Source organism: Panthera pardus, unplaced genomic scaffold (genome assembly GCF_024362965.1).
Source record: "Panthera pardus isolate Hobbes unplaced genomic scaffold, ASM2436296v1 HiC_scaffold_10, whole genome shotgun sequence".
Taxonomy (NCBI): Eukaryota; Metazoa; Chordata; class Mammalia; order Carnivora; family Felidae; genus Panthera; species Panthera pardus.
Genome location: NW_026526655.1, coordinates 2,967,414 through 2,994,648, shown reverse-complemented (window position 1 = coordinate 2,994,648; position 27,235 = coordinate 2,967,414). Strand labels below are relative to the sequence as shown.

Below are 27,235 nucleotides of genomic sequence, written 5' to 3'. Positions count from 1 at the left end.
CAGCCCAGCCCAGCCCAGCAGGCCCTCCGTGCCTGTCGCTGGCTGGGAAGTCCTATTCTCCGTCCTGAGTTCTTAGAGGTCCGGGGGCCGACTGAGAGGTACGATCCAAGGGGCCCTGGAGGGTGGGCACCCCGGGAACAGGAGGTGGGAGGTACAGCAGGAAGCAGCAGGGGAGGGTAGGTTACGGTGACATAGCCTGCTCGGTGCAGAGATCACAGGGTGGGAGAGAGACCCCCCAACCTGGTCAAGCTGGGCCCCTTGGGTTGCGGTGAAGTCTCAGCTGTCACACTCCCCTCCGTGTCCTGGCCGGAGAGGTGGGCAACAGGGAGGCCAGGTGACACCCTCCAACGGCAGCCAGGAACCCCGTGTCTAGTCACTGGCCACAACTGGCTTGAGGCCCTTTGCTGTCCTGTCCGCTCAGCCCTCCTCACTCCTGGCCTGGACGGGCACCAGGCTGAGCCTCTGAGACTCTCCAGAAGCTCCCACCCGTGTGTACTGAGACCACAGGGTCACAGGCATCAGCAGACCCAACGAAAGCCCCACGAGAAGGTGGCCCCTGTGGCGGTAGCAGCTGGCCACAGGGGACACAGTAACGATGGGAATGTGAGGCCTGGGGACAGTGGCTGCGGGCTCATCGCCTGTCCTCACTGGGCTGGAGAGCCTCCCTGGAAGGGGGTCAGGCAGGACGGGTGCTGGGCGGGGCCCCTGACCTGTCCTGTCCAGGCTTGAGCCCAGCCAGGTCCCCTAGGTGGGTTCCCCGGGCACTGCCCTGCTCTGTTGGGGCACTGGTGTGGGGTGGGGAAGGGCATTGGGCTCCCACCATGGCCACGGCCACGGCCACAGCACCAGAGCTCGGTAGGGCCCCCGCCCCTTGGCACCCACAGTTCATACTTCTCTTTCCCGGGGTTCGTTATTTTGATCACACATTGAAGCAAACATTTGGTCCGCAGAGACGTCCGGTCGGTCTCCTTCCATTTATGGCTCTGGAAGGCGCCCCCTGGTGGACAGACCATTTCCCAGGGGTGCCGCTATTTTTGGTTGTAGGTAGTGCTGGGCAAGATTTGGGGCAGCTTTCTCGGGGTAAAATGTCAGAGGTACATAAATGAATATACGCACATAATTAAATAAGCCCAGAAGTGGATTTGCCGAATCAGATGATATGAACACCGATTCGACATCGCTCTCCGGAATGTTCCCCTCAGTCGTGTTTGTCTTTACCAACCTACACCCCAGGACCTGTAACCTGGGGGTTCAGCGCGTGGGCTGAGCCTGACCCCCCCACTCCCAGCTGTGTGACCTGGGGCAAGTGGCTTGCGTCTCCCCACCTTTACCCGGATCCTGACAGCACGGACCTCACAGGGTTGTCGTGCGGCCTGGCCACGGGGAGCATTGTGTCAGGGTGCACACGGAGTCCCTCTCCCCCCCAGACTCTGGATCTTCACTCCAGAGAACAGGGACCAAGGTCGCCCAGCAAGGTCACGGCAGCCCGAGACTCCGCTTACCTATGGACAGTGGGGATCGGTGGGGCAGGGGAGCTCTCGAGCACTCTCATCACCATCCCAGCAATGTCCGATTTGGCAGGAGAGGAAGCCACTCGGACGTGGGGGGGCCACAGGGATCCCATCCCCATGCTCCGGGGGTGGGGGGGAGGCGTCTGTTCCGTGCAGCCCAGAGCTGTGGAGGGGTCAAGGCGTGGCTCTCTTGCTGGCCTCGTCCCGCCCTGATTGCCCGGCCAGGGTTAGGTCTCGGGCCCCCTCTGGGCCTCAGCCTTCTCGCCGCAGAATGGGACTCGCGCAGAGCCCTACTCGCAGGGCTACGGGGCCGGATCAGGCGGGACGCCGGGCCAGGCGCTTGGCACACCGCTGACGCTCAGTGTTTGTTGAAGACAGAAAGGACTGACGGTCGGCCGGGCGATCGGGCGGACGGACCGCGCCCCGCCCCGGCTGACCCTGCCCGCTTCCCTCCCCAGGGTCCCGGGGGCGTGGGGCCCGGCTCTTCTTCCCCGTGAGCGGGTGGCACTGGCAGCCATGGTGCGGAACGTGGACGACCTGGACTTCCGCGTGCCCTCGCACGCCCAGGACACGCTGGACGGCCTGCAGCGGCTGCGCTCCCAGCCCCAGCTGGCCGACCTCACGCTGCTGGTGGGTGGCCGGGAGCTGCCCTGCCACCGCGCCCTCCTGGCGCTGAGCAGCCCCTACTTCCACGCCATGTTCGCGGGCAACTTCGCCGAGAGTTTCTCGGCGCGAGTGGAGCTGCGGGACGTGGAGCCCGCCGTGGTGGGGCAGCTGGTGGACTTCGTGTACACGGGCCGGCTGACCGTCACGCAGGGCAACGTGGAGGCGCTGACGCGCGCGGCCGCCCGCCTGCACTTCCCCGCCGTGCAGAAGGTCTGCGGCCGCTACCTGCAGCACCAGCTGGACGCCACCAACTGCCTGGGCATCTGCGAGTTCGGGGAGCAGCAGGGGCTGCCGGGCGTGGCCGCCAAGGCCCGGGCCTTCCTGCGGGAGAACTTCGAGGCCGTGGCCCGGGAGGACGAGTTCCTGCAGCTGCCCCGGGACCGGCTGGCCACCTGCCTGGCCGGCGAGCTGCTGCAGGTGCAGCCGGACCAGAGCCGGCTGGAGGCCCTGCTGCGCTGGGCGCGTCACGACCCTCAGGCCCGGGCCGTCCACCTGCCCGAGCTGCTCAGCCTGGTGCGCCTGGACGCCGTGCCCAGGCCGCGCGTGCAGCACCTGCTGGCCACGGAGCCGCTGATCCGGGGCTCGGAGGAGTGTCGGGTGGCCCTGTCGCAGGGTCACGACGAGGCGAGTAAGGGGCAAGGAGGGGAGCCCCGGGGACCCCGCCTGGGAGGGGATGCTGGGGACAGGTGCCCTGAACCTCGCAACTCTGCCTGCCTTGGGCCGATTACCTGTGAGCGCACCTCTGTTCGGTGCCCCGTGCCCCTGTGTGCCCCCCGCCCCCGGCCGTGAGGGGAAGGGGAACCCAGGTCTTGTGATCTTTCACAACCCCGGTCGGCACCCACAGCTGGCGGCAAGCCTGGAAAGGGACCTGAGGCAGCATGGGGAAGGCCAAAGCTGGGCTGGTGGCATCCTGGGGGGGGTGGCCGGTCAGGGAGGGCTCTCCAGAGGACGCAGCGTCTTAGCTGGGCCTTAGAGGAGGGATAGGAGTCGGGTAGGAGGGAAAACAAGCCGGGAAGACCGCACAGCTTGGGCACAGCAGCAGGCTCCCCTCCTGCCCCTTAGAAAGCTCTCGAGCATTCGTGGCATCCAGGCAGTGAGCGTGGCAGGCAGGGCAGTTCCTGACAAAGCTTCAGACCAGGGTAGGACTGCGACAGAGAGCCGATGAGCCCGTCTGTGGCTGGCAGCCTGCTCGGGGCCCAGCTCTGGAGGACTCCTCGGGAGCCAAGTCTGGGGACAAAGATGCAGCTCAGGCCAGGGTCAGGGTGTGGGGTGCTACCCTCAGGCACCCCCGGGGCACGGCGGGCCGGCCCGGGGCCCCGCCCCACTAGGCGGTCGCCTTGTAGCTGCTGGCAGCGGGCAGTCTGGGCCTTCTGTAGAAGGGGCCCGAGAGGCAGGAGGGCCCCGGGGGCCCGGGAGCTCCGGGCGGTGGCTTCTTACCAACCAGGGTGGAGGCATTCCAGCATCTCCCGCCGGGCCAGGGTCATCCCGGTTGGGCACATGGCACGCCCGCCCAGGGGAGGGTCTGGGGACAGAGTCGGGGTTAGCTGCAAAGAGGGGTGCAGGGACGCCTCTGGAAGGCATGTGGGGATTTCTGGCAAGGAGCGGCTCCCAGGTCTGGGGCACACATGCACCTGCTGGCCCGCATCTCTCCCAGTCCTGAGCTCTTGCCTTCAGCCCTGGGGCCGTGGCAACCACGTGCATGTGCACATGTGTTCGCACACGCACGCACGCACACGCGCACACACACACACACACACACTGAAATGCACATCACCCTACACAGGTGCCCTGACACGGCTGCCCCACCAAAGTCCTGCCTCCGAAGAGGCCACTGAGGCCCGAAAGCACCTGGGGGCCCCTTGCACGGGGAATACGGTCACCTGCTTCTCTAACCCAGCCTTCCCGGCCCCACAGGCGCTGCCGGGCCTCCCGCAGAAGCTGCAGGAGGTTCTGGTGGTTGTGGGCGGGCGGGCACTGGAGGATGAGGAGGGGGCCGAGGAAGCCACCCCTCACGGCAGGAACTTCGCCTTCTACAACACCAAGGCCAGTGAGTACCCCTCACGCTGTCCCTGCGGCCGACGTCAGCCACTCGTGTCCACCTTGCACGTGGAGGGAGCGAGGTGCACAGGGGCCCGCCGAGTCCACCTCCTGCTGTGCCGGGGCCTCGCGGGGCGGGGGGTGGGGGGCTGCAGGAGAGTCTAGAGGCCGTGGTGGGGGCAGGGGAGGCTGACAGTGGGGGCACCGGGGCCCCCTAACCCTCCGGCCCCAGCCCCCAGCTTTGGTCTTTTGGGCCCCGGAGCCCAAGGTAGAAGCTTCTGCCGCGTGGGAGGATGGCCCCTGGCCTGCGCGCCCAATGGAACCCCAGCCCCAGGGGGAGGGCGGGCGGCCGGGGGGCAGGTGGCCTGGAGGGTGAGAGCCCAGGGGTGAGGGCAGCTCACACAGGTTCTAATTCCAGCCTTAGGGTGGGTCACCTCACCTCATCTGTGAAATGGGCTCCTCACGTGGTTGGGCAGCGGACCCAGTGGGCAGGGACTTGGCCCCTCCTGCCCGGGGCCCCATCACCGGCGGGGTCTCTGCAGGGGCCACGTTGGCCCTGGGAAGCTCTTCCAAGAGCTCCGACGAGGGTTGGCTGCTGTCCTGGGGCCGCTGGGCCAGTCGCCAGCCACCGACGGCCATCAGTAGCTGGCAGGCTGGAGGCAGTGTGAGGCCGGCTGGCCCAGGTCAGGGGCTGACGAGAGGGGATTTGGGGGCTGACGTCAGGAGATGAGCTTTGCTGGCTCCGCCCGGGGGCAGCTGTCCCTCCAACGCCAAGGGAGGACGGCGGGGGGCACGCTGGCGGGCAGAGGCCTGGCGACTGCTGGGCAGAGTCCCCACCCCAGGGTGACACACACATGAGTCAGGGGGACACGCAGTCCCTGCCCAGAGGGCAGGTGCCCGGCAAGGCCCAGAATTCTGCGTGTCTTCCCAGGGGACGTCGCCGAGGCCTGGGTCTCCCTCAGAGCCTTCCACAAGCACCCAGAATGTGTCCGTTTGGACATTCCCACACTATCTCATTTTTATCTTTCCAAAGCATTTTCTCATCTCTTGCCTCAGTTTACCTCCTGTAGCTCCTTGAAGGTGGGTCCAACGTGGGTGCAATTACTCTGTCCCTCAGTCATGGTGACGGTAATCCTAACAGGTACCACGTGTGCCCTGTGACAGATACACGTGGTCAAAGATAGTCCCCGGGAGGTGGGAATTACCCCTAGGCTACCAAGGAGGAGACGGAGGCTGTGGGTCACCCGAAGCCACACAGCCCGCGCACAAGAGCTAGGGTTTGGACTCACACTGCCTGCTGCAAGGCCCGAGTCCGATCCCCTACGCCCTTGTGTAGAGACCCCCTAGTGACCGGAGATCGGGCGCTTTGCCCCGTCACCCCATCTGACTGAGGAGGGACCCAACCCAGGGGCCAAATTGTCCATTTGGGGTCAGTGAGGCCACCTGCAGGGTCAGGGCGAGACCCAGCTTCTGGAGCCTGAGCCACCTCCCGCAGTCCTGTGTCCAGTCCGGGTGCCGGGGGGGCTCCAGGGGGCGGGGTGGGGAGGAGGGGGCCGCCGAGAGCCAGGCCTGGCAGGGGCACGTGGGGGCCCGGGGTGTCGCCCCCCCCCCCGCCCCTTGCTCCTCCCGCCCGTGAGGGAACATCCCCGCACCCACTGAGGGGCGAGGGGGGCCCCGGCAGGCAGCGAGCTCGGCCGCCCTGACCCCCCTGCCTGTCTCTCTTCCTCCAGAGAAGTGGATGGTGCTCCCAGACTTCCCCGACTACCACAAGTGGGGCTTCTCCCTGACGGCACTCAACAACACGGTCTATGTCACAGGTGGGCAGGCGCGGCTCCCGGCAGGTGTCGCTGGTGGGGGTGACGCCAGTGAGAACCAGCCCTCCCCTCCCCTCGTGGGGCCCCCGGCCGTCCGGTCAAGACTCCCGCAGACACTCCCGTGACATGAACAGGAAGAGATTGAAAATCCACGGGCCATGGGTGCGAAGAACCGTTCCGTGTTCTGCCGGACGGAGACCCAGGGAGGCTTTGCTAGGAAGGAGCTGTGTGATGGGCAGGAGGGTCGCTCTGTTCTTGTCAGTCTTAGAAGTTGGGGGCCCGTCTAAAAGTTGGTTGGGGAGGGGCGCCTAGATGGCTCGGTCGGCGAAGCGCCCGACTTCGGCTCAGGTCACGGTCTCGCGGTTCGTGGGTTCGAGCCCCGCGTTGACAGCTCAGAGCCTGGAGCCTGCTTTGGATTCTGTCTCCCTCTCTCTCTGCCCCTCCCCTGTTCACGCTCTCTCTGTCTCTCAAAAATAAATAAACACTAAAACAAAAATCTATTTTAATTTGGTTGGGGAAACAGCTTTCACGGCTGAAGGTCTGAAAACCCTGATCTCGTCTCCCCTACTTACGGGGCCTGGAGCAATCCGTCCAACTCACACAGCTGGACTGCGCCACCCCCCCGTCCCGCCCCGCGCCCAGGCCCCGCGCGGGGAGGACACCGGACCCTTGGTAGCCAGCACCCACTGGCCTGGGGACCCCAGGCTGGCGGCCGCCTGACCCCCTCAGAGCTCTCTCCTGCAGGTGGCTCCCGGGGCACCAAGACAGACACCTGGTCAACCACCCAGGCCTGGTGCTTCCCTCTGAAGGAGGCGGCCTGGAAGCCAGTGACACCCATGCTGAAGGCCCGCACGAACCACGCCAGTGTGGCACTCAACGGGGAGATCTATGCCATCGGCGGTAAGGCCTCCCTCTCCGTCCTCCGCGGGGCCACCTCCTGCTCCGTGAAGTCCCTGGGGTGACGAGACCCATAGTGGTCCCCCCGCCTTGGCTGTCACCTTTGATTCCACCATGCCCCCAGCCTGAGCACTGAGGCCCGCCTCGTCCCTCCTACCCTCCAGAGCTGTGACAAGGAGTCACCCCAGGGACCCTTACAGTTAGATAAATATTGGAAAAGACAAAGACTGTGGCCGAGAGCAAGAGTGTCCCAAGGCCTCTGTAGGTGACAAAGCGGTCCTGAGGCCCCTGCCTGTCCTGCCTGTCCTGGCCCAGCAGCCAGGCCCCAGAGCAGAGGGCCCACACAGTTCCTGAGCCCGGGGCAGGTGGGGGCAAATAGGAGTGGCCTCAGGGGCCCCCCGCCGTGCAGTCTGGAGTCGAGGGTCCCTGGGTCCAGGTGCCCATGCCGCTTGACGGTATGGCCCGGGGCAAGTGCCCTCGCCCCTCGGAGTCTCGGTTCCCTCTCTGTGAAACGGGGTAAGTCGGCCGCCTCGCGAGGCCAAGCCCTTCCCCTCCCGGGATGCTCCCTGCCGCCTCCGAGAAGCCCCCAGGCCTGCATTTCCGGGAACTTTCCCTTGCCCCTCGCCCCTTGCGGCCCTGACCCCCTCCCGGCCCGACAGGGACCACTCTGGACGTGGTGGAGGTGGAGAGCTACGACCCCTACACAGACACCTGGACGCCCATCAGCCCGGCCCTCAAGTACGTCAGCAACTTCTCCGCGGCCGGCTGCCAGGGCAGGCTGTACCTGGTGGGCTCCAGTGCCTGCAAATATAACGCCCTGGCCCTGCAGTGTTACAACCCTGTCACAGGTAGGGGGCACGGGACCCAGGCGCCCGGCCACTCAGGGACACTCCTCGCGTGGCTGGGGGGTGGGGGGTGGGGCGAGTGGCAGGGGACAGAGGCGGGCAGCCACAGGCCCCCCTGCAGGCCACAGTCCCATCTCGGCGAGCCAGAGGGCGGGGACCCTGGGGACGGCGGGGCCAGGGGCGCAGGGAGCAGACAGCCAGAGGCCTCTTACAAACGGTCACAGCCCCACCAAGGGGTGGCTGTGACAGCGGAGGAAGGGGGGGGCCCCGGCGGGGGGCAGGGAACCGAGGGGGTGGGTAGCCCGCACGGAGCCACAGCCCCGTGCCAGCCGAGAGGCATGGGGGCGGGGGGCTAGGTGGTGGGGAGCCCATCTCCAGGCCCTGGATGCTGCCCGGCCGCTGCGTCTGCCCGGAGCTGGCCTCACAGGCCGGGAGCGGTGGCCCGGACCCACAAGTCCTGGTGGGCGCCCGCTTGGGCTCTGGACTCCGTGCCAGGGTTTGGGCCCCAGCTGGGCTCCCTCCGGCTCGGTGGCCTTCCTGGCCCTGGCTCTCACCCTCCGTTCTGTCCTCTGGGTGGTGGAGATGATAATAGGACCCGTTTTGGAGGGTGGGTGTGAGGAGGATCCCAGGGTCAGGTGGGACCCCCAGACTCGACCGGGTGGGAAAGAGGCAGAGGCCCCGGGGCCCAGGCAGGACGGTGGGGGGTGGGGGCGGCAGCCAGGCCAAGGCCTCCGAAAGCCCTCGAGCCCCTCCTGCGGACCTGAGGACAAAACTCTGCGGAGCCCCGCCCCCAGAGGGAGAGTGGGGCTCCGGGAGGAGAGGGCAGCGGGGTCCACGCCCCGCAGGAGGTCTCCGGGACCCGGGGAGCGGCCGCCCTGGTGACGGTGGGCCTGGTGCCGTGTCCCCGCAGACTTGTGGAGCGTGATCGCCTCGCCCTTCCTCCCCAAGTACCTGTCCTCGCCCCGCTGCGCCGCACTGCAGGGGACTCTCTACCTGGTCGGTGACAACACCAAGAAGGTCTACATGTACGACCCCGGGGCCAACCTGTGGCAGAAGGTGGGCCTCAGCCTCACCTCCCAGGGCAACACCCCACCCCACCCCAAGACTCTCGACACCATGAGAGCGGGCCTGGGGACGGTGGGGCTGGGGGGTGTCACCACGGGGGGCTGACCGTGAAGGGAGGTAAGGGGCCCGGATTCCAGGACAGGAAAGCCCAGGACCGGGGGCTCCCGGTCACCATGGGTGCTCCGTCCCCAGCGCGGGGTGGTCTGTTCTTCTCGGGGAGCCAATCCAGGCTCAGCCAGAGGTGCTTCAGGGACGGCCGTGGCTGTCCTGGTGCGGGCCAGGCCCGGGAGGGAGGGCGTCCCCCACCCACGGGGGTGCAGGGACGGGGATCCCTTGGCTGCAGGTAAGCTGGGAACAGCCAGCTCCTTGGTGCCCTGCTTCCCTCCTTGCTGCCCCCTCCTCTTCTGCCTCGGGGCCCAGGGAGAGAGCAGCTGCTGGGCATCTCAAGCCCCGGCCTTTCTCTGTGTTCCTTCTGGAGAAAGAGGAGGGGCGGTGCCCAGAGCCATGGCGGCGGCCTCAGCCCCAGCGGGACACCCTAGGCCCACCGCACCTGCCTTGAGGTCCTCGATCCCTGGAGGCCCGAGAAGGTGGCACGGCCTCCTGCAGCCACCCCAGGAGGGCTGGGCGGGCCGGCCGGGTGACAGCAGGGCCCCTGCCCTCCTGCCGCCCGCAGCTGTCCCCTGGCGTCAGAGCTCAGCTGACCGGAGGCCCCCATTACAGTGCAAAACAGGTGCAGGGTGGGCCCTGCCAGGCAGGCCCTTTCTTTCTGGGGCCTCCCAGCTGGGTCACAGCCCAGGCCACCGATCTGGGGGCATCCCGGCCACGAAGGGCTCTGCCTCACCCTGTCCCGGCCCGGGGTGGCTGCCCATCGTCCTCGTGTGGAGGCCACAGACGGGCTTCTTCCCTCCCGCCCACCCTGGGCTCCTCCACAAGGGCCCTCATGTCTCTCTGGCCTCACGAGCCCTGTCCAGGGCACCCCTGGGGCCCCACCCACCTGTCCCCTCCAAGAGAGCAGCCATGAATCAGAGGCCCGGCCCGGAACGTGCTGGGAGGCAGCTCCCAGCGCCTCTAACACCCTGACTTCAGATATGAGTGACTTTGGGCCTAGGGGACCAAGGGGCCCGGGGACATCATCCTGGGCGATGTGGGCCGGAGAGAGAGCACAGGCGGGGCAGTCTGAGGGTCCCAGGGGGAGTTACGGGGAGCCTGGGTGAGGTCCCAGGTAGCAGGTGTGCCGGTGTCCTGGACAGGGTGCTGGCCGTCCTCCCTGCGTGTCCCCCGTGTCCCGCCCCGAGGGCACTCTGGCCACCGTCCCCGCCCGCCCGCCCACCCACCCGCTGGGCACTGACCGATGCCCACCCACAGGTGCAGTCCCTGCACAGCCTGCACGAGAACGGTGCGTTGGTGCCGCTGGGTGACACGCTGTACGTGACGGGGGGCCGCTGGCAGGGCGTGGACGGCGACTACCACGTGGAGATGGAGGTCTACGACCGCGGGCGGGACGCCTGGACCCACCACGGCGCCCTGCCCCGCCTCTGGCTCTACCACGGGGCCTCCACCGTCTTTCTGGACGTGTCCAAGTGGACCCAGCCCTTCAGCCCCACCCAGGAGCACTGAGCAGCTCTGGGTCGGACGGGGGTGGGGTGGGGGTGGTGGCTGAGCCCCCCACCCAGGGGACGGCCCCCCTTCGTGTGCTGCCTGTCTGTTCAGCTGGTGCTGCCGGGCCCCCCAGGGCTCGGGCCACCAGGGACATCAGAGGACACCGCAGCCGCCACCCCGGCTCTGAGCTGACCAGCGTCAGGGCTTTGGACCCTGGCCGCCCGCACGGAGGCGAGAAGGGGCCATCCTGCCCACGGGGCGTCTGAGGCCTCAAAGGAGCCGAGGGGCCCGGGGAAGCACGGGGAGGGCCCCCGCGCTCTCCAAATGCTGCCGCCCCAGCCGTGTGTCCGGCCGTGGCTTCTGGAAGCCACATCACAGAGCGAAGGATCCCGGGGCGGGGTCTACACCAGGCGTCTGTGGGCCTGCTGCTGCCTGGCCCGCAGCTGTGTGACCGCAGCCGGCAGCTGCCCGTCTCTGGGCCTCAGGCTCCGCATCCATGGGGCACTGAGAAGGGAGAAGGCCGGGCTTGGGGCCCGGGAGAGAGGGTCAGTGTCAGGGCTGAGGGAAGACACAGTGAGCAACGGCTTCCCCGGAAGGTGAGCAGGAGGGGTGCTCTCTGGCCAGGAATCCCCCGATCCCAGAAATCCCCCGATTTCTTGGGGTGGTTTGCTCCCATGACGCATCGAGAGTTCCCAGCAGACCCATGAGGGGAAAGGTGGGGGTCCTGCAGGGACTCCGGGGGATGCCTCTCGGGCACGGTGGTGCCCTGCTCCCAGTTGGCCTCCTGAGCGAGGGGAGTGCCTAACGGGCTCCTGCCAGCCTGTGCTGTGACTCAGGGTGCCTCGGGTCTGCCCCAGGGCGCCTTGGGTCTGACCAGGGTCCCACGTAGAACTGGTTCAAGCCTCCCTGCTCCTTCCCACTGGTCCTTAACAAGGTATTGCACTGAAGGACTCTCACTGGGTGCTCAGTGGCCCTCCCCCTTGGTCACAAGCTTCATCAAGGGACCCAGGACTACAAGTCGGGGGTCCTAGGTCCAGCCTGGCTCCAGCCCTGGCACTGACTGTCTGAGGTCTGGGGAGCCCCCACCTCCCTCTGGACCTGGGTTTTCTCTTTTAAATTAAAAAAAATTTTTTTTTCATTTATTTTTGAGAGAGAGAGAGACAGAGTACGAGTATGGGAGGGGCAGAGAGAGAGGGAGACGTAGAATCTGAGGCAGGATTCAGGCTCTGAGCTGTCAGCCTGGAGCCCGACGTGGGGCTCGAACCCATGAACCACGAGATCGTGACCTGAGCTGAAGTTGGACGCTTCACCGACGGAGCCCCCCAGGCGCCCCCTGGGTTTCCTCTTCTTTGAAACCCACTGGGGACGGGAGGGGCCTCTGACATCCCCGGGTTCTGAGGAAGGAATCCCTGGGTCCCTCCACGTCCACTTTGCTCCCAGACCTGGTCTGTCATGCCCACTTCTCGTGGGAGGATTGAATATGTCTCCCAGGGCTTAGGCAGAGCTCCACCAGCTGACTGGGTGTCCTCAGAGCTGGGGGTCCTGCTCCTTCGGAGCGGATGCACATGAAGACGAAGGTTCTGGCACCCTTGAGTCTCTCCACACGAAAACCTTCTGAAATGTTTTCTGAACGGTTATTGAAGACAGCCACGCACTCTTTCAAAACAAAGACTCAACATGTCAAATGGACTTCTTTTTTTTTAAATCACAATTAGGTAGTCGGAAGGCGGTATCTTAGAATAAGGCCCGCTTCTGCTCCCGCACACCTCATGGCGATGCGGGGAGGCACCTGGGGTGGGGGCGCACATCCCACTCCAGGGCCCGGTCCTCGGCCTGCTGGTGCCAGACCGCCCCTCATCTGATCAGCTGCGCTGCCCCTACACGGAGCACCTGGGTCAGGCCAATCGTGTCCTTCAGGGTCACAGGAGGAAACAGATGACTCTTGGAATCGAGTAATGGGGGACGTTTTCACAAAGGGCTACTTCCAAGGCGTAGGCAGGCTGGAGAGGCTCCCAGCGGGGGGGTCCAGCAACAGTGGGGAGCTGTCACCTGCCCTCTCCCCCCCTGGGACATGGGAAGGAGCAGCCACAGCCTCCAGCTGGAGGGAGGGAGGTGCCAAGGGTCTGGGGCCTTTGCTAAAGGAACGCAGCCTGTACCACTGTCCCTTGTGGCCCAGCGGGGACCAAGTGGCCGGACAGATACCCCGACCTCACTCTCTTTCCTGCCTCCCGGACTCCTGCCGGTGCCTCCCACTGGCCAGATCCAACCAGAATCAGAGGGAGAACGGGCCACTGGCAGAGAGCAGGTGGAGACAGGGCACCAGGATGGGCAAACGGATTTGCCTCGCAGGAACTGAACACTCAAGGGATCCTCACGGGAGACAGACACTAACATACATTCGCACGAGGAACGTCTGCAGAGCAACCCAAGCCGTCTTCTTCTCTTCCTTGGAAAACAAGGACACATCGGTTTGGGGGCCAGTATGGACTTCCAGAAAGGAGAACGGATAACCTTGGGACATGTGCAAAAGCCCACCAAACTCTCAGGCCCACAGGAAGGAGAGCACCTGTCCTGCCCCAAAGAGCTCACGTCTGCCGGGCGGGTGCACACTTGTCTTTCTCACAGACGGTGTTGGGTAAACTGAGACTCCTCAGCAGCCCTGAGACTTTGGTGACCAAAGAGTGCTACACAGTGCCCTCAGTGGCCACCAACCCAGGCTCAACTCCCTTTGGTTCCCAGATGAGCCAGGGTCCATGGACGCTTCTCACCACTTCCGCTGGACTTGGGTTTTCCAGTATCTCGCAGACAAGACCCTCCTGTTATTGAGCATCTTTCCTGTACCAGGCAGGGACGGTGACTGCTGGAATCAAGCAGTTGACAGTCCCATGTAAATATCTGTAATAAATGAAGTGATCCAATGACCGTTCACTGTGGTCAATTCAGACCTCTACTCCAGTTGGTCGACCAGTTGGCCCGGTGGAAAGTATGAATTTTGACCAGGAATCTGTGACTTAAGAAGGGGTGGTCACAGGGGCTCCTGGGTGGCTCAGTCGGTCAGGCCTCTGACTTCGGCTCAGATCATGACCTCTCGGTCCGTGAGTTCGAGCCCCACATCGGGCTCTGTGCTGACCGTGCAGAGCCTGGAGCCTGTTTCGGATTCTGTGTCTCCCTCTCTCTCTGCCCCTCCCCCGTTGATGCTCTGTCTCTCTCTGTCTCAAAAATAAATAAACGATAAAAAAAATTAAAAAAAAAAAAAAAAAGAAGGGGTGGTCACAGCCACACAAAAGGTAAGGCTTTCCGCTCCTCCGGGGCCATGTCCTTCATCTTCGGTCCCCAGTGCCACTCAGCCGGAAGTGTGGCTACTGTTGCTGCGTGCAGGTGATTCCCCCAGGCCCCTGGATCACGCACACGGGAGGGTGGCCAGGCACGACGCCGATTAATTGCAGGAGGAAGTGGGCTGCAAAGAGAACCTCCCTGCTTGGAATAAGCACCCCAGGAGCCAGTGTCACTTCCCCAAAGCTAATCGGCTGTCCCAGGGCTCTTCAGGGCCAGCAGCTGGGGTTATTTGGATCGCAACCACACTTACGAATGTAATTCTTCTCACAATGGCAAGACAGAGCCACCAATATGTACCCTCTTACATTAAACTCGAAGGTGAGCTAGGCTGATTTTTTAACTTAATCAATCAAAAACATGGAAACGATGAGCAGAAAGTACACCAAGAAACCCTCCGGGTGGAAGTGAGAAAGACCAGACCTTCCCTTGCCAGACCTAGGCGGCCCACGGACCTGTCCAGGATTGCACGGCTTACCCCCAGCACTTGACCCGGGCCTGGCATGTAGCAGGGAACTGAGCAAATGTTCACTGAATGAGCTGCTGACCCCAGGTCGTGAAGGCTAGACCTGGACGAGTGACCTTGGGCCAGTCCCAAGATCTCAGCCTCAGTTTCCTCATCTGTGCAATGGGGGTAATCACACGATTCGAGAATTAGATGATGTCATGTGTTTGGAAGGTTCCAGTAAACAGCAAAGGTCGCCTTCCTGGACATTGGGAGGCCACACAACAAGTTGACTTCAGGCTCCCACTGTTTTCGGGGGCAAAGGGAGCTTTTATTCCCATGACTTCATCGGCAAAGGTCCTTCCTTTGGAGGAAAAGAGAAGAGTGAGAACAGCTTGACTGCAGCAGGCTGATGGGAAGCCAGGGCTGAGGCCGTGACATGAGGGCCCAAGAATGAGGATTAGGTTTCAGCCAGGCATGAGGGCGCACGGGGGAGGCCACCTCGGGCTCCGTCTGGGCCCCCTTCTGTGCCCACTCATTCTGTGCCCACTACTTCCATCCTGAGACCCATTACCTCAGCCCCAGATGCTGCCCCGGCTCTGAACCCCCGGGCTGCTGCCGCGGGGGGGAGGGGGGGCTGGGGGACAAGCTGTCTGGTGCCACCGGAACCTGTTTCTGGTGCTCCTTGACCTGGGGGAGTCTTTGCTGAGGCCTGCCCTCCTCTGAGCGGATTTCACTCCCGCAATGTGACCCCCAGAAACAGGGAGCCCCACCTGCAGGCCCCATGCTCTGCGCTCCCCTGCCCCAGGGCCAGGCTGTGTCGTCACCTTGGGACGGTGTCACGGGAGCCTGCACCGGCACCAGAACCGATTTGATTTGGGCCCTCCGGCGGGGCCCATGACATCACTAGGATTGTTCACTGTTTGGGAAAATAACTGGGTTTCACATGGCAGCTGTCCTCCAAGCTGGCCTCAGGCGGGCTGGGGCTCTCCACTGGGAGGTGGAAATGAAGTCACGCGAACATCTTAGGGACCCCACGCCCCCAACTGGATCCCTCCATTCCCAGGGGTCCCTGGCACCGTGAAAGGTACACAGCCAGAGCCTCGCCTTCCGTGGCGTCAGGCGGGCCAAATGGCACCCGGCCCTGACAGCAGTATGCCTCACGTCCCTGCGGACGGGATCCAGGCCAGCAACCAGCAGTGGGGAGACCAAGCAGCCCGGCCTCCATGCTGAGGCCACCTTCCTCCTGGCCTTGGCTTTGTCTGCTCATCCCTCACGTGTGAGTGGGATCCCAGACAAAGGCTCGGGGGCAGCGGCCACTATGCCCGCTCTACAGAATCAGCACACTGAGTCTCAGAGGGATGAGTGCCTAAAGGCCCCATATGTGCCTCTTCCAAAGCCACATATGACCTTTGCTGCAGGTGGCCAAGCAAGAACCAGATTTGCTGAGCAGACCCACTGCCGGGTCTGTCCTGTGCTCCCATCATGCTCTGCCACATGACAAGGCTTGGAGCCTCCGTCTTCACGCAGGTCTGAGGACAGCCCCCCATGATGTGGTGCTGATGGCCCGGGCCAGGGACCCTCACCACCGAGGCAGCCTGGAAGGCAAGCAGGCTTCACTCACGGCCCCACACGGCACCCACTGTGACGTCAGCTCACCCTAGAGCAGCCCCAAGGGCATGTGTCCCTTAATTCCAGCTCGCAGGCAGGGAAACTGGAAGGAAACTCCAAGAAGCTCCAGGACAGACCAGCCACCCACCGGGGGTGGGGGGGCAAGCCAGGGCTTGAACGTGGCCTCCAAGAGGTGTCTCTTTCCTCCCACCGCGCAGGGCTGCCCCCCACAGCATTCTACCCACCACCCAAATGGCGAGTGCTCCCTGGGTTCAAGAGTGGCCAGCCACGTGCGTTTCCCTGGCCTTCCCTCACAGCCAGACCCCCGTGGGCAATCCCCACCTGTGCTACCTGGTTGTCTCAGGGAAAAGACAGGGCCACGCGTTCATCCATAACCCTCAAGCTCATCACGTAGCTGCAATTTCTCGCCATCCAGAATAGGAAGGACCGTAATGGACAAAATTTGTGGCTGTGAAGATGTGAGCACGCCCAGGGGGCGAGAGGGCCCGGCCCCACCCCCAAGCCCAGGCTGTGTGTCCCTGGGCAGGCCCCTCACCTCTCTGGCCTAGTCAGTGCGGTCCATGAAAAATGGATGAGGTGCTGGGTGTGGGCGTGCTTTTTCAGAAACATGAAATTACTGTTCACGGGCCGCACCTCCTGGAGCCAGGAGACTGCAGGTTTCGGCAAAGAGAACACACCCCACGCTTGGCGTCCAGTGGTCCCAGATAAAGTCTCCCCCCCCCCAGAAATGAAAATGGTCAAGATTTTAGTAGTGGACTCCGAGGCCCGTGTCCCAGCACAGACAAGCACGTCATTACAAAGTTCTGTACACCCAGCTTCTTAACAGACCTTCCTCATGGGACCAGCAATGAGAACCCACCCGAGAAATGCTTAATCCTTTGAAGGCTTTATAATAGCCTCCACTGATTCGGGAGCCAGTGTCCTCATTAGTAACAACACTGCTGAATGTTTGCAGAGGAAGTAAGGCCGTATATTTTGTTAAGTACATATTATGCAAGCCAGTATCTCTCAATTGTCTTCTGGAGCATCTGTCATTTCTATAGGAATTTCCATTTTTCATTCTGCTGAGAAATTTTTTTTTTCAAGATTAGAACTTCTCTGTTGTAGTCTTAATTTGCCTCTGAAAGATCCTCACAGAATAAGTCTATGGGACACACTGACCCCCGGGGAACAAATTCTCATGGTGAGGCAGGGTATTTTTTTGTTTAAACACTCTGACCCCCCCCCAAACACCCCAATTCTATCACCATATTCACATCCTACAGAAAAAGAGGCAGAATCACAGAACGATGAACACCGAATACCAGGCTTTTTCTAAAATATGAAATATTTCCTGTGTTCCCCACTCCCCCCAGCCCCCCTACCCCTTCCCTGTCTGGTGTAGAAAACCAGCCACCGAAACAGGGCATGAGTGGGGGGCTCCTGATTTAGGATTACCCACGATCCCTCCCCCAGGCTAGGGAGCCACCGCCTGCCACACTCTGTGAAATAGGACAGGGTGAGGTTCAGAAGAGATGGAAATCATCCCTCGGTGGGGGCAGACCTTTGCAAGGTGCAATCGTTAGCTGTGTCTTCTCCCACTCGTGAACAAAGGACACTGTGTGCCCACCAGGTGCAGGCACTTCGGTGCTATTCCCATGCCCTTACCTGCCACGGGGAGACAGAAAGGCGACGGGCATGTAAGGGAACAAAGCAGCCCAGAGGGGATGAGGGAGCTGGCTCTTTTCAGGGAGGAGCCTGGAGTTCAAGCCTGCAGGATCTGGCGCCCCATGCCAGCAGAGCCCTGTGCCTGGCACTGGAATCTAGCCCCCACACCTGGCTAGGTCACCAGAGGGCTCAGGCCTCCCAGCCTGGGTCTAGGTGCAACCATATCCGTGCAGGGTGGCTGCCCCAGGTTGTGGATTCCCCCCCCTCCGTGCCCCTGCACCGGGATGGGGAAGGACAGCGCACTCTGAGTTTAGGGCATCCCAGCCATGGGCAGAAGGCAGAGCCAGAAGCGTAGGGTCCCCACCTGGGAAAGAGGCACTGGGAAGGGTCTTTGGGTGTCGTCCCCGCTCCGGTGTCCTAAACCTATGTTGGCAAGGCCTGGACCTCACGGGGCGCCACCTGGAATAATGGGGATGGGATGCCTCCAGGTCCCCACCGACCATGCACGGAATAGACAGGGATGAAGGGATGCTCCCAGGCTCAGAGGAGGGAAGCGACCCGGCTCCCCGTAGAGAAAAGGCTGTCAAGACGACAGAGGGTCCAGGGCCAGAAGAAGGGGCACCCCATGCCCCCTGAGAAGAAGAGCTGGACAGCGCAAAGGAATGGCCCCGGGGCCTGGAGATGGAACGCAAACCCGCTCGACAGGAGGGGGCGCTCTGGCCAACGCGAGCGAGGCCTCCCCCTCCGCCTCGCCTCCCCGCGCCCCTGTTCGTTCCCGTAGTCCCCTCCTCGCACCTCCAACCCTATGTCGCGCCCCCGCCCGCACACCCTACTCTCTGTACGCACCCCCCCTACCCCCCGCTCCGCCGCGGTCCCTCCTCCCCTCTCCTCACCCCTTCTCTGCACCACCCTCCACGGCTGCAGCGCCCCTTCCCCCGTTTCCCCCTGCTGCGCTCCCCCCACCTCCAGGGCAGCGCCCACCCTGTCCCCGCGCTGTGCGCGCGCGCGTACACAGGCACACGCGCGCGCATAGGCGCAGGCACACGCATTCGTACACAGGCGCGCGCGCGCGCACAGGCACACGCACCGCTCTCGCACACAGGCACACGCACACGCGCGCGCACACCCGCTACAGCGCGCGCCGGGCCCGGCAGGGGGCGCAGGGCCGTGACGCGCGAAGGGCGAGGCGGGGGATTCAAGCGCGTTATAAGGCGCGGAACGGGAGCGCGGTCCCCCAGACGCCGCGCTCCGAGCCCAGAGGGAGCCGCCGCCCGCATGGCCCCCGCCCGCCGCCCCGCCGGGGCCCGCCTGCTCCTCGTCTGTGCGGGCCTGCTGGCCGTCGCCGCGGGCTTCGTCTCCCCGGAGCCCGGAGAGCCCGCCGAGAGCCGCGCCCGCCAGGAGCCGCGGCCCGGGAACGAGCTGCCGGCGGAGAACCGCGCGGGGCCGCCCGCCCGCCCGCCGGTAAGACGCCGGACCCCCTCGGGCCTCGGTTTCCCCACCCGGAGCGCGCGCGTCCCTGAGATCCCGGGGAGGGGTGGGGGCACCGAGCGCAGCGCGGCGTCGCGGGCGGAGACCGGGGCTGGCCCGGGCGTCCGCCTTCCTAACGTGCGGTGGAAGCGCGTGGCCGGCGGGGCTCCGGGAAGACGCGGGGAGTGTGGACGCGGCCCCTCCGCGCGGTCGGGCGCCGGCAGGGCCAACCTTGGCCGGGACTTTGGGGGTAGTTCTGCGGCATTAAGGGCAAAATTCCACTGGCTCCGGGTGAACCGCCTTTTCCCCGGGGTGGGGGCAGAAGGAAGTTGGGAAGTGGGTAAAATGTAAATAACTTGACCGGCATGAAACTGGGAAGAACCTATTTGTGAAAGTGTGACCGCCGCTCCCCGAATTTACTAGGCGCAGTTCTCTCTGAAAAACAACAAAGAAAGTGCTTCCCTTTCGGTCTGGGGAGCGTGTCGGGGGTGGGGGCGGTGTGTGCAGGGCCCCTAATGACCTGCGGCTTCTGGCCCTGAGGGGATGATCTTGAGCTCGCCTTCTGAGGGCAGCACACAGTGCCCGGCCTGAGGGCGGGGGGAGGGGACTTCAGAGGAGCCTTCAGCTCACCCTTGGAGCCACCAAGGCCAAGGACACCGCCTCCAAAGAGGGTGGAGGTGGCAGCCCGCCGGAGGGCTCCCTGGGAGGAGCCTCCCCGAAGTGCTTCTCCCACCACTGGAAGTCAGGAAGGCCAACCCCACCCAGACCATGGGTCACGCTTTCTGGAGAAGGGTGGCCAGACGTCAGGATACAGTCACCTGGAAGCAAGAGGCCTGGGTGCTCCCAGGAGGGGTTCTGGCCTTGGACTCTGTTTGTGGGGCCCACACGGGACCAGAGGCTCCCCCACCTCCTTTCTGAGAGCCTCTCACAGCTGGGGACCCCAGTGGGACAGGACAGCTGCCTGCCACCCACCCACACTGCCACGGGCCACCTCCCCCGGCCCCAGGGTGACTCGCCTCCACCTGTTTCTGCCCCCCCAAACCAAACTGGGGTCCGAGTACTGGCCCAGCTGGGAGGGTCAGTTTGGCGCGCCCATCCAGCCTCTGTGGAACCCTCTGGGCACACGCTCCCGACGAAGGCAGAGCGAGGCCGTAAGGTGGAACCCGGTCCTGTGTCCACGGTGAGCAGCTAGTAGGACGGCACCTCGCACGGCCCAGGAGGCCCTGGGCACTCTGAGCCCTTTCTCTGTCCAACCCCAGGCTCTTCTGGCACGGGGGGCCCCGTGTCCCCACCACTGCACACTAGCTCCCGAAGGAAGTCCCCAGGCCCTGCGGAGTGGCCAGGAGACCGCCAGCTCGGTCTCCGATGACAGGTCCTGGCCAGCTCTGAAACCCCGGCGTCCTCCCTTCAGCCACTGTTATTGGCTTGTGACCTCACCTAAGCCCTTGGGCCGATTTCCTTCCCAGCTGGTGGCCTCACCTGGGGCCAGACCACCTGAGGCCCAGTGGCTGATGAGCCAAAGGCCTCTCCCTGAAAGGCACCTCCTGGGATTTTGCTCCGTGTCGGCACTGGTCCGAATGCAGCGTGCACAGGAATGGATGTTTCTAGAATCTCCCCTGTCCTTGTTCTGGAGGTCCTGAGGAGGCTGAGTGGTGTCACTCCGCATTCATAACAGATCAGTGCTAGGCCGCCGGGCCTCCTAACCGTCCCGTTCTTGTGCTGTCAGCTGCCGTAACCCATGTCCACTCCAGCGGGGGCCGCACAGGGGGCCCTGGTGGCACAGTGGCCTCCTCCCGAGCACTTTTGAGCTGGCGGGCTCCCAGGGAGCTCCTGTGGAGGGAAGCCGGAAGAGGCGGGCCAGCCAGGCCAGGATTCTCACCTGCTCGGTGCTCCACGCCCCCCGCCCCCCACCCGCGGCCCAGGCCCTCTTCTCCACGGAGCCCAGGCTGCAGTGCGGCCTGGTCACCCTCCCTGTGTCGGGAGGGCGGGAAGCTCGGGCTGGGGGCTGCGCTGGCTTTGAGGACACCAGTGTTGACAAGGACCAGGCCCCGAGGGTGCGGAAGGCCCGTCCTGCGCACAGGGACATCCCGAAAAGTGTCCTGTCTGCTCAGGGCGGGGGCGGCGCCCACTGCGGGAGGCAAACCGGCCTGACGGCTGGCTGTGTTCCAGGAGCCCCCGGCCGAGGGGACACACGGCATCGAGCCCAGGGATGCCTGGATGCTCTTCATCAGGCAGAGTGATAAAGGCGTCAATGGCAAGAGGGGAGGCAGAGGCAAGGCCAAGAAGCTGAAGGTGAGCACGGGAGCTCCAGCAGCGTGTGTGCACGTGTGTGTGTCCTGGGGGAGTGTGTGTGTGTGTGTGTGTGCACGTGTGTGTGTCCTGGGGGGGCACGTGTGTGTCCTGGGGGGACCCGTGGGGAAGCAGGGGGCCTCCACCTGCAAGGCCTTCCCTGCACCTCCAGCCCACCACCATCACCCCCTTGCCCCCCTCTGCAGCCCCACGGGCACACCCCGAGCAGTGCCAGCGAGGACAGACCCTCACCCTTGGCCTGGGGTCGGAGAGCACAGAAAGTGCCAAGCTGGGGCCCCAGGTGACCCGGAATTTGAGGCCTGTTGCTATCATTTTTCCTGCACCCCTGGAAAGCCAGGCAGCGCCCTCAGCGACCCCCTTTCTCTTCCGTCTGTACCCTAGGGAGGGAGGCCCGGGCTGGCCTGGGACGGCCGTCCGGGAGGGTTGCAGTCAGGCTGGACTGACACACCCTCTGGTTCCCGACAGGTGGGAGCCTGGGGGCCCTGGAGACTGCGGGGTTCCCTGTCTCATTCCTTCTAGCCCGAGACCTGGAACCTGCTCTTGGTATCTAGCTCACTAGACATGTCTCCTCACTGCTGAGTTTCCTTTTCAGCTTGGCTTCCCAGGGCCCCCGGGGCCCCCTGGTCCCCAGGGCCCCCCTGGCCCCATCATCCCACCTGAAGTGCTGCTGAAGGAGTTCCAGCTGCTGCTGAAAGGTAGGGGTGCGCCCATGTGGACACGCACCCTTGGCGTGAGTGGGGCCGGAGGAGGGTGTCCTGGAGGAGGTGGCTGGGCATGCCCGTGTGGGCCAGCCCTCGAGGAGGCCCCTGCTCTGTGACAGGGGGGCTTGGGTGAGGCTGAGGGTCGGGTTGGGGGTCTGGGAGGAGCGTGGTAAGGGGGAGGCTTCGCAGGGGAAGGAGGACTTGGCCACTCGGGGACCAGCACCCTACCCCATCTGGGATTGGGGCCAGGGGACCCGTACCCCCAGAGTGGGGACCGTCAGTGAGGGATCAGAGCTTCTTAACTTTGCAAAGTGCTCCTCTGATCACAAAGCAACCATGGGGATTTGAGACTCACCCCAGGCCCTGGACTGAGACCCCAGCTTCTTCCCCTTGATCACCTGTGTCCCTGCCTCTTTCCCTGGCAGGTCTCAGCTGCTGGTCAAGAGCCCCACGGGAGGCAGGGAGGATAGTGTCCTGGGCAGTCCGGGGTGGTGGGGGCGGGGGGGTGAGGGGGAGGGCAGGCGGGGCGCTGAGCTGTTATGTCCGGGAGACGGCCCTGCATTTGGGCAGCTGCTGAGTCCTATCTCCCAGTATCTTCCAGAGTTCACTTTATTATGACAACTATTAGGAGAACCTTTCCTCCCCTTCAGCTCGCTATAAGCGGAGAAGACAGGAGTGGGCAGGGGGAGGCGTGGGCAGGATGGAGAGGTGAGGCAGCAGAACCTGGGCGCTGGGTTCAGTGAGTCCGCCCCGAGCTTCCCGGTAGCCAAAGTTCGATGGGAAAACAGGAACAGCCGCGGGCTCGGGAAGCCACGTTTTCCAGGCCCTGCAGGCGGCGAGGGGGTCTCCCGTGGATCCCGGAGCGCGGGCGCCGGCGCGTGGGGCGCGTGCAGTCGGTAGTGGATCCGGGGCAAGGGTCGGGGACGCGGGCAGGTGGGCGGGCGGCGCGGCCACCGCTCGCTCTGTGCCAGGCGCGGTGCGGCAGCGGGAGCGCGCGGAGCCCGAGCCCTGCATTCGCGGCCCCGCGGCGGGCGCGGCCGCCCCGCGGGAGGACGAGGAGGCGGCGGCGGGGGACGCGGGCGTGCTGGCCCTGCTGGCCGCGCCCCTGGCCCCGGGCCCGCGGGCGCCGCGCGTCGAGGCCGCCTTCCACGGCCGCCTGCGCCGGGACGCGTCGGTGGAGCGGCGCGCGCTGCACGAGCTGGGCGGCTACTACCTGGTGAGCCCGGGCCGGCGGGGGCGGGGACGGGGACGCGGGCGGGCGGGCGGGCGGGCCCGGGCTGACCTCCGTGCGCCCCGCAGCCCGACGCCGAGGGCGCCTTCCGCCGCGGCCCCGGCCTGAACCTGACCAGCGGCCAGTACACGGCGCCCGTCGCCGGCTTCTACGCGCTCGCCGCCACGCTGCACGCGGGTGAGGCTCCCGGCGGGCGGGGCGCGGGGGGTCGCCCCCGAGCGCTCGGAACCCCGCCGCCCGTGACCGCCCCCTCCCCCCCACCCCTGCAGCGCTCGCCGAGCAGCCCAGGCGGGGGCCGCCGCGCCCCCGGGACCGCCTGCGCCTGCTCATCTGCATCCAGTCCCGGTGCCAGCGCAACGCGTGAGTTGGGGGGTGGGGGGGAACTCCGGCACTAGACCCGCCCCCCCCCAGTCTCCTCACCCCACCCTAGCGCTGCCCAGCTTGGAAAGACCCTGTCCGCCAGCGCCGCCGCACCAGCCGCCGGTGACGCTACGCCTCCTTCCCCTCTTTCCTGATCTCGCAGTCAGCTCCCGGCTCCATCAGGCCATCCTTTTCCAGCAGCGGGGGGTAGGGGAGGGGCGGCGCACGGTGCTTGCCCCAACACTTCCCCAGCCTGCCCGCTCCCCTCACCTGCGCTGTCACCCGGAGGCCACAGTGCCTGTGCAACCCATCACGGCCCCTGTCTCTTCTGCCTGTGAACTTCCTTCTCACCGTCCGCTCCCTGACACTATCCCTCTTTTCCGTGGCACCTGCACCCCGGAGGGCAAGGGGCAGCACCCTCTGTATCCCCAGCGCCCCCAGTGGAGCCCAGGCACAGAGCTCGCGCCCGCGCTCCACAGCAGTTGGAGACAGAGTTCAGAACTTCCCAGTCTGCGGTTGGAAACCTTCCATAGATTGGCCTGAACCCACTTTTTTGGCATCACTGCTGCCACCACACCCCCACTTCCAGCTGCACCGGCCTGTGTCCTCTTTGCAGCAGGGCCGGGACCTTTCAGCCCTGGCCTGGGCCCAGGCTTGCCTTTCTGGGCACTCGCAGAACCCCCTTGGCCCTGTGGAGACTGTCCCCACTCCCCTGGAGGATCCAGTGTGGATGCCACCCTCCACCAGAAGACCTGGCCAGGACAGCTGTTACCACTGCACTGAGCTGGGCGGCTGTCGTTTGCTGGGGTGGTTGTGAGCACAGGAGGTTGGTGGGGCCCGGGGTGCGGGCTGACGGTCTTCCCATTTTGGCTGCAGCTCCCTGGAGGCTGTCATGGGCCTGGAGAGCAGCAGCGAGCTCTTCACCATCTCCGTAAACGGTGTTCTGTACCTGCAGGTGCGTGGGACAGGCTCGGGCACGGGGGGCACCACTTGGGCGAGGCTAGGTGGGTGCTCAGGATCCCTGGGAACAGTGCCCTCCGACTCCAGGCCTGGGAGAGATCGGGGCCGCACCGGGGAGCTCACACGGGTTCGGGCAGAGCAAAGCCTCCCCCCGGCCCTGGGCACGGCCGCCCTGCTCCTCAGTCCGCTGTGTTCAGACCTCCCCGGCATCCCACAGAGGACTGGGGCTCCCTGTAGGGACAGGTGGCAGGAGGGAATGGAGGTCGGCTCTGTGCCCTCAGGCTGACACTGTAACACCCTGGGCCTGTTGCAGCCGTGGGAAGCAGATGTAGTTACTTTCTACACAGGATCCTGCGTGACCGTCTCTTCTGGCACCGTGGGGCCCTTGGCAAGTGACAAATTGATACATGGATTTAGTAAAAGAGAAAGAGTTGAAGTGCAGACATGTGGAGTGACAGCTGACCCTTAAATAGCAGCATGCCAGCCCCCCCCCCCCCCCCCCCCCCCCGCTCAGCTCTTTACGTAAAGTACCTGCCTTGAGGTCACCAGAATGGAAAGTTTTTATTTAAGTGTAGGTGATGGACAGCGTTCTCACTGTTCACAAACACGGGAACGAAGGCACAGGAAGGTTACGTCGTTTGCTTAAGCTCCCACACAGTTGGGAGGCCAGAGCCGTGGTCGCTGTAAGGCGACCTGTAAGGGTCAGGTCCCAGGCACTGCCGGGTGGCACGGGGTCCCCCTGGGGTCCTCGGATGCAGACGGTTGGGGGAGTCCCCAGGTTCTGCATTTGGGGGGCTGGCGGTCCCCAGGCTGGCTCTGACCCTCCCCGCAGATGGGGCAGTACGCCTCCGTCTTCCTGGACAACGCCAGCGGCTCCTCCCTCACCGTGCGCAGCGGCTCCCACTTCAGCGCGGTCCTCCTCGGCGTCTGAGCGGCCCACACCGGGCCCTTCCTTGTGCCCGGCAAACAGAAGCGGGTCCGAACGATATCCGGGCCGGGCGGCGCCGGAGTGGCGGGGGGCCACACGCCGGAGGAAGCCCCTGGAACTGCCCGTGTGGGTCCTGCCGCTCAGCCCAGAGACGGCCCAACTCCAGCGGCCCAGGGAGGTGACGTGCACACGGCACCAGGAGTGATTTCAGGAGGTGGTCTTTCAAGAGGAGGAGAGCCCCATCGGGCTGTTACTCGGCAAACGTTTCTATGGGGCTCAGCGCCCAGAAGTACTTGCTTTGTCTTGGGGAAGCTGGGTCCCAAGTTCATTGTGACGCTGTACCAGTGATGGACTGGGGCGGAGAGGCCAGCGGTTGGCGGGGGGTGGTCCTGTGAGGGGACACAGGTGTTTCTTCCCAGGTGCCGCTGGGGAAGTTACACGGCAGCCCGGGCCACGGTGGCTGCAGGGACCTGGTGCCGCAGGGGGGCGGGGGCGGGGGTGGGGGGGGGGCAGGCTAGTCTGACAAGGGTGTGTTCAGGCCCAGAGGGAAGAGGGCGGTGGCTGCAGTCACCTTACCATCCAGCGGGCTTCAGGACGGTGACGGTGGCCAGGTCTGACCGATCTCCCAGAGCACACAGCTCGTGTCCCCTCTTGGAATCCCAACACCTCCCTCCTGCAGGGGGGAAGGGGGGTGCCGGGCACAGTACATGTGAACCGGGCACTCGGTGCCCTTGGCAGGCCTGGTGCGATTCTCAGTAGGACTGGTACCCACCCTACCGGGAAGGGCCGGCTGCTGTGGGTCCTGCCTCCCCTGGCTGTTTGATAAGGGCTGCTGCGGCCACACCCTTCTCTGGATTTCCCTTTGCGTCCAGTGGGCATATTTTAGAGAAGCTTTACCCTTGAAAAAGCCACGGACCTCTTCCATTTTCTCAACCTAAGTGTATTACACACCAGTTTGTTGAAGTATTTATTGTATGATCTTGCCGGGTGGAATGTATTTATATAAATAACTGACTTCGTGATGTGGTTCTAGTGCTAAGAACTCTTATTACAGGACTTACGCACAGGGACAAAAACAAAGCGCAGACCTGAAAATAAAGAACCTTAAACATTTAGGCCAGGTCCACTCAGGACGGCTCTGGGACAGTGGCTTTCTGGGCACTGGGGACTCGGGAGTCGCAGACTGGCTCCTGGTTGAAGATGCCGAGTGGATAAAAAGCGTTCTGCTTCATGCCTCTGGAAAGTCAGGGGTCCTTCTCTTCAGTGACACCCCGTCGAATGGAGTCCCGGTCCCCGGCAAGGAGCCTGGCTCCACACTCTCCGGGGAAGGGTGTGCTCAGAACGTGGCGGGGGGACTTGCAGGCCACCAGCTCCACTAACGGCGCAGAAGGGGCGATAAGGCGCCTGCGCGTGCTGGGCGGGGCCAGCGCAAGTTACCAAACTGCTGCTTCTAAGGCAACGTGGTGGAAACTTACATCATCCTGAGGCAAACACTTAAGGGAGGCCCAAGAGCTGCTTTACTAAAACTCGGTTGCGGTGATCATGTGACCGGTTTTCCGGATCAATAAGGGCTTGGGAAGTATTTTAGTTTCTTCCTGCAAGTAGACTGCATTTTTTAACATCTTCACCAGAAGGGTCCCTCTTTCAAGTGTCCTCACAACTGACCTCAGCCCAGCATAGAGCCAACTGCACGCACATGCCTAACACCAGAAGCTGGATTTCAGAGGTGTTTGCTGCTCCGACCGGGAAAGTGCCCGTTTTACACCCAGGGGGTCCAGATGGGGGGG

At 64.3% G+C, this 27,235-nt stretch overlaps 2 protein-coding genes across 2 annotated transcripts; both read left to right on the top strand.

Moving 5' to 3' along the window:
* KLHL30 (kelch like family member 30) lies at positions 1-11,064 on the top strand. Its single transcript, XM_019445379.2, has 8 exons — positions 1-98; positions 1,970-2,801; positions 4,092-4,224; positions 5,945-6,031; positions 6,773-6,928; positions 7,585-7,773; positions 8,681-8,826; positions 10,201-11,064. Exons 2-8 carry the CDS (start codon positions 2,028-2,030, stop codon positions 10,450-10,452), a joined length of 1,737 nt encoding a protein of 578 aa, XP_019300924.1. The 5' UTR covers positions 1-98; positions 1,970-2,027; the 3' UTR covers positions 10,453-11,064.
* A 7,598-nt stretch (positions 11,065-18,662) lies between these two features.
* Positions 18,663-26,470, top strand: ERFE (erythroferrone). Its single transcript, XM_053903035.1, has 8 exons — positions 18,663-18,952; positions 21,128-21,250; positions 21,861-21,963; positions 22,941-23,185; positions 23,269-23,377; positions 23,470-23,560; positions 24,437-24,515; positions 25,353-26,470. Exons 1-8 carry the CDS (start codon positions 18,767-18,769, stop codon positions 25,449-25,451), a joined length of 1,035 nt encoding a protein of 344 aa, XP_053759010.1. The 5' UTR covers positions 18,663-18,766; the 3' UTR covers positions 25,452-26,470.
* The last annotated feature ends 765 nt before the right edge of the window (positions 26,471-27,235 follow it).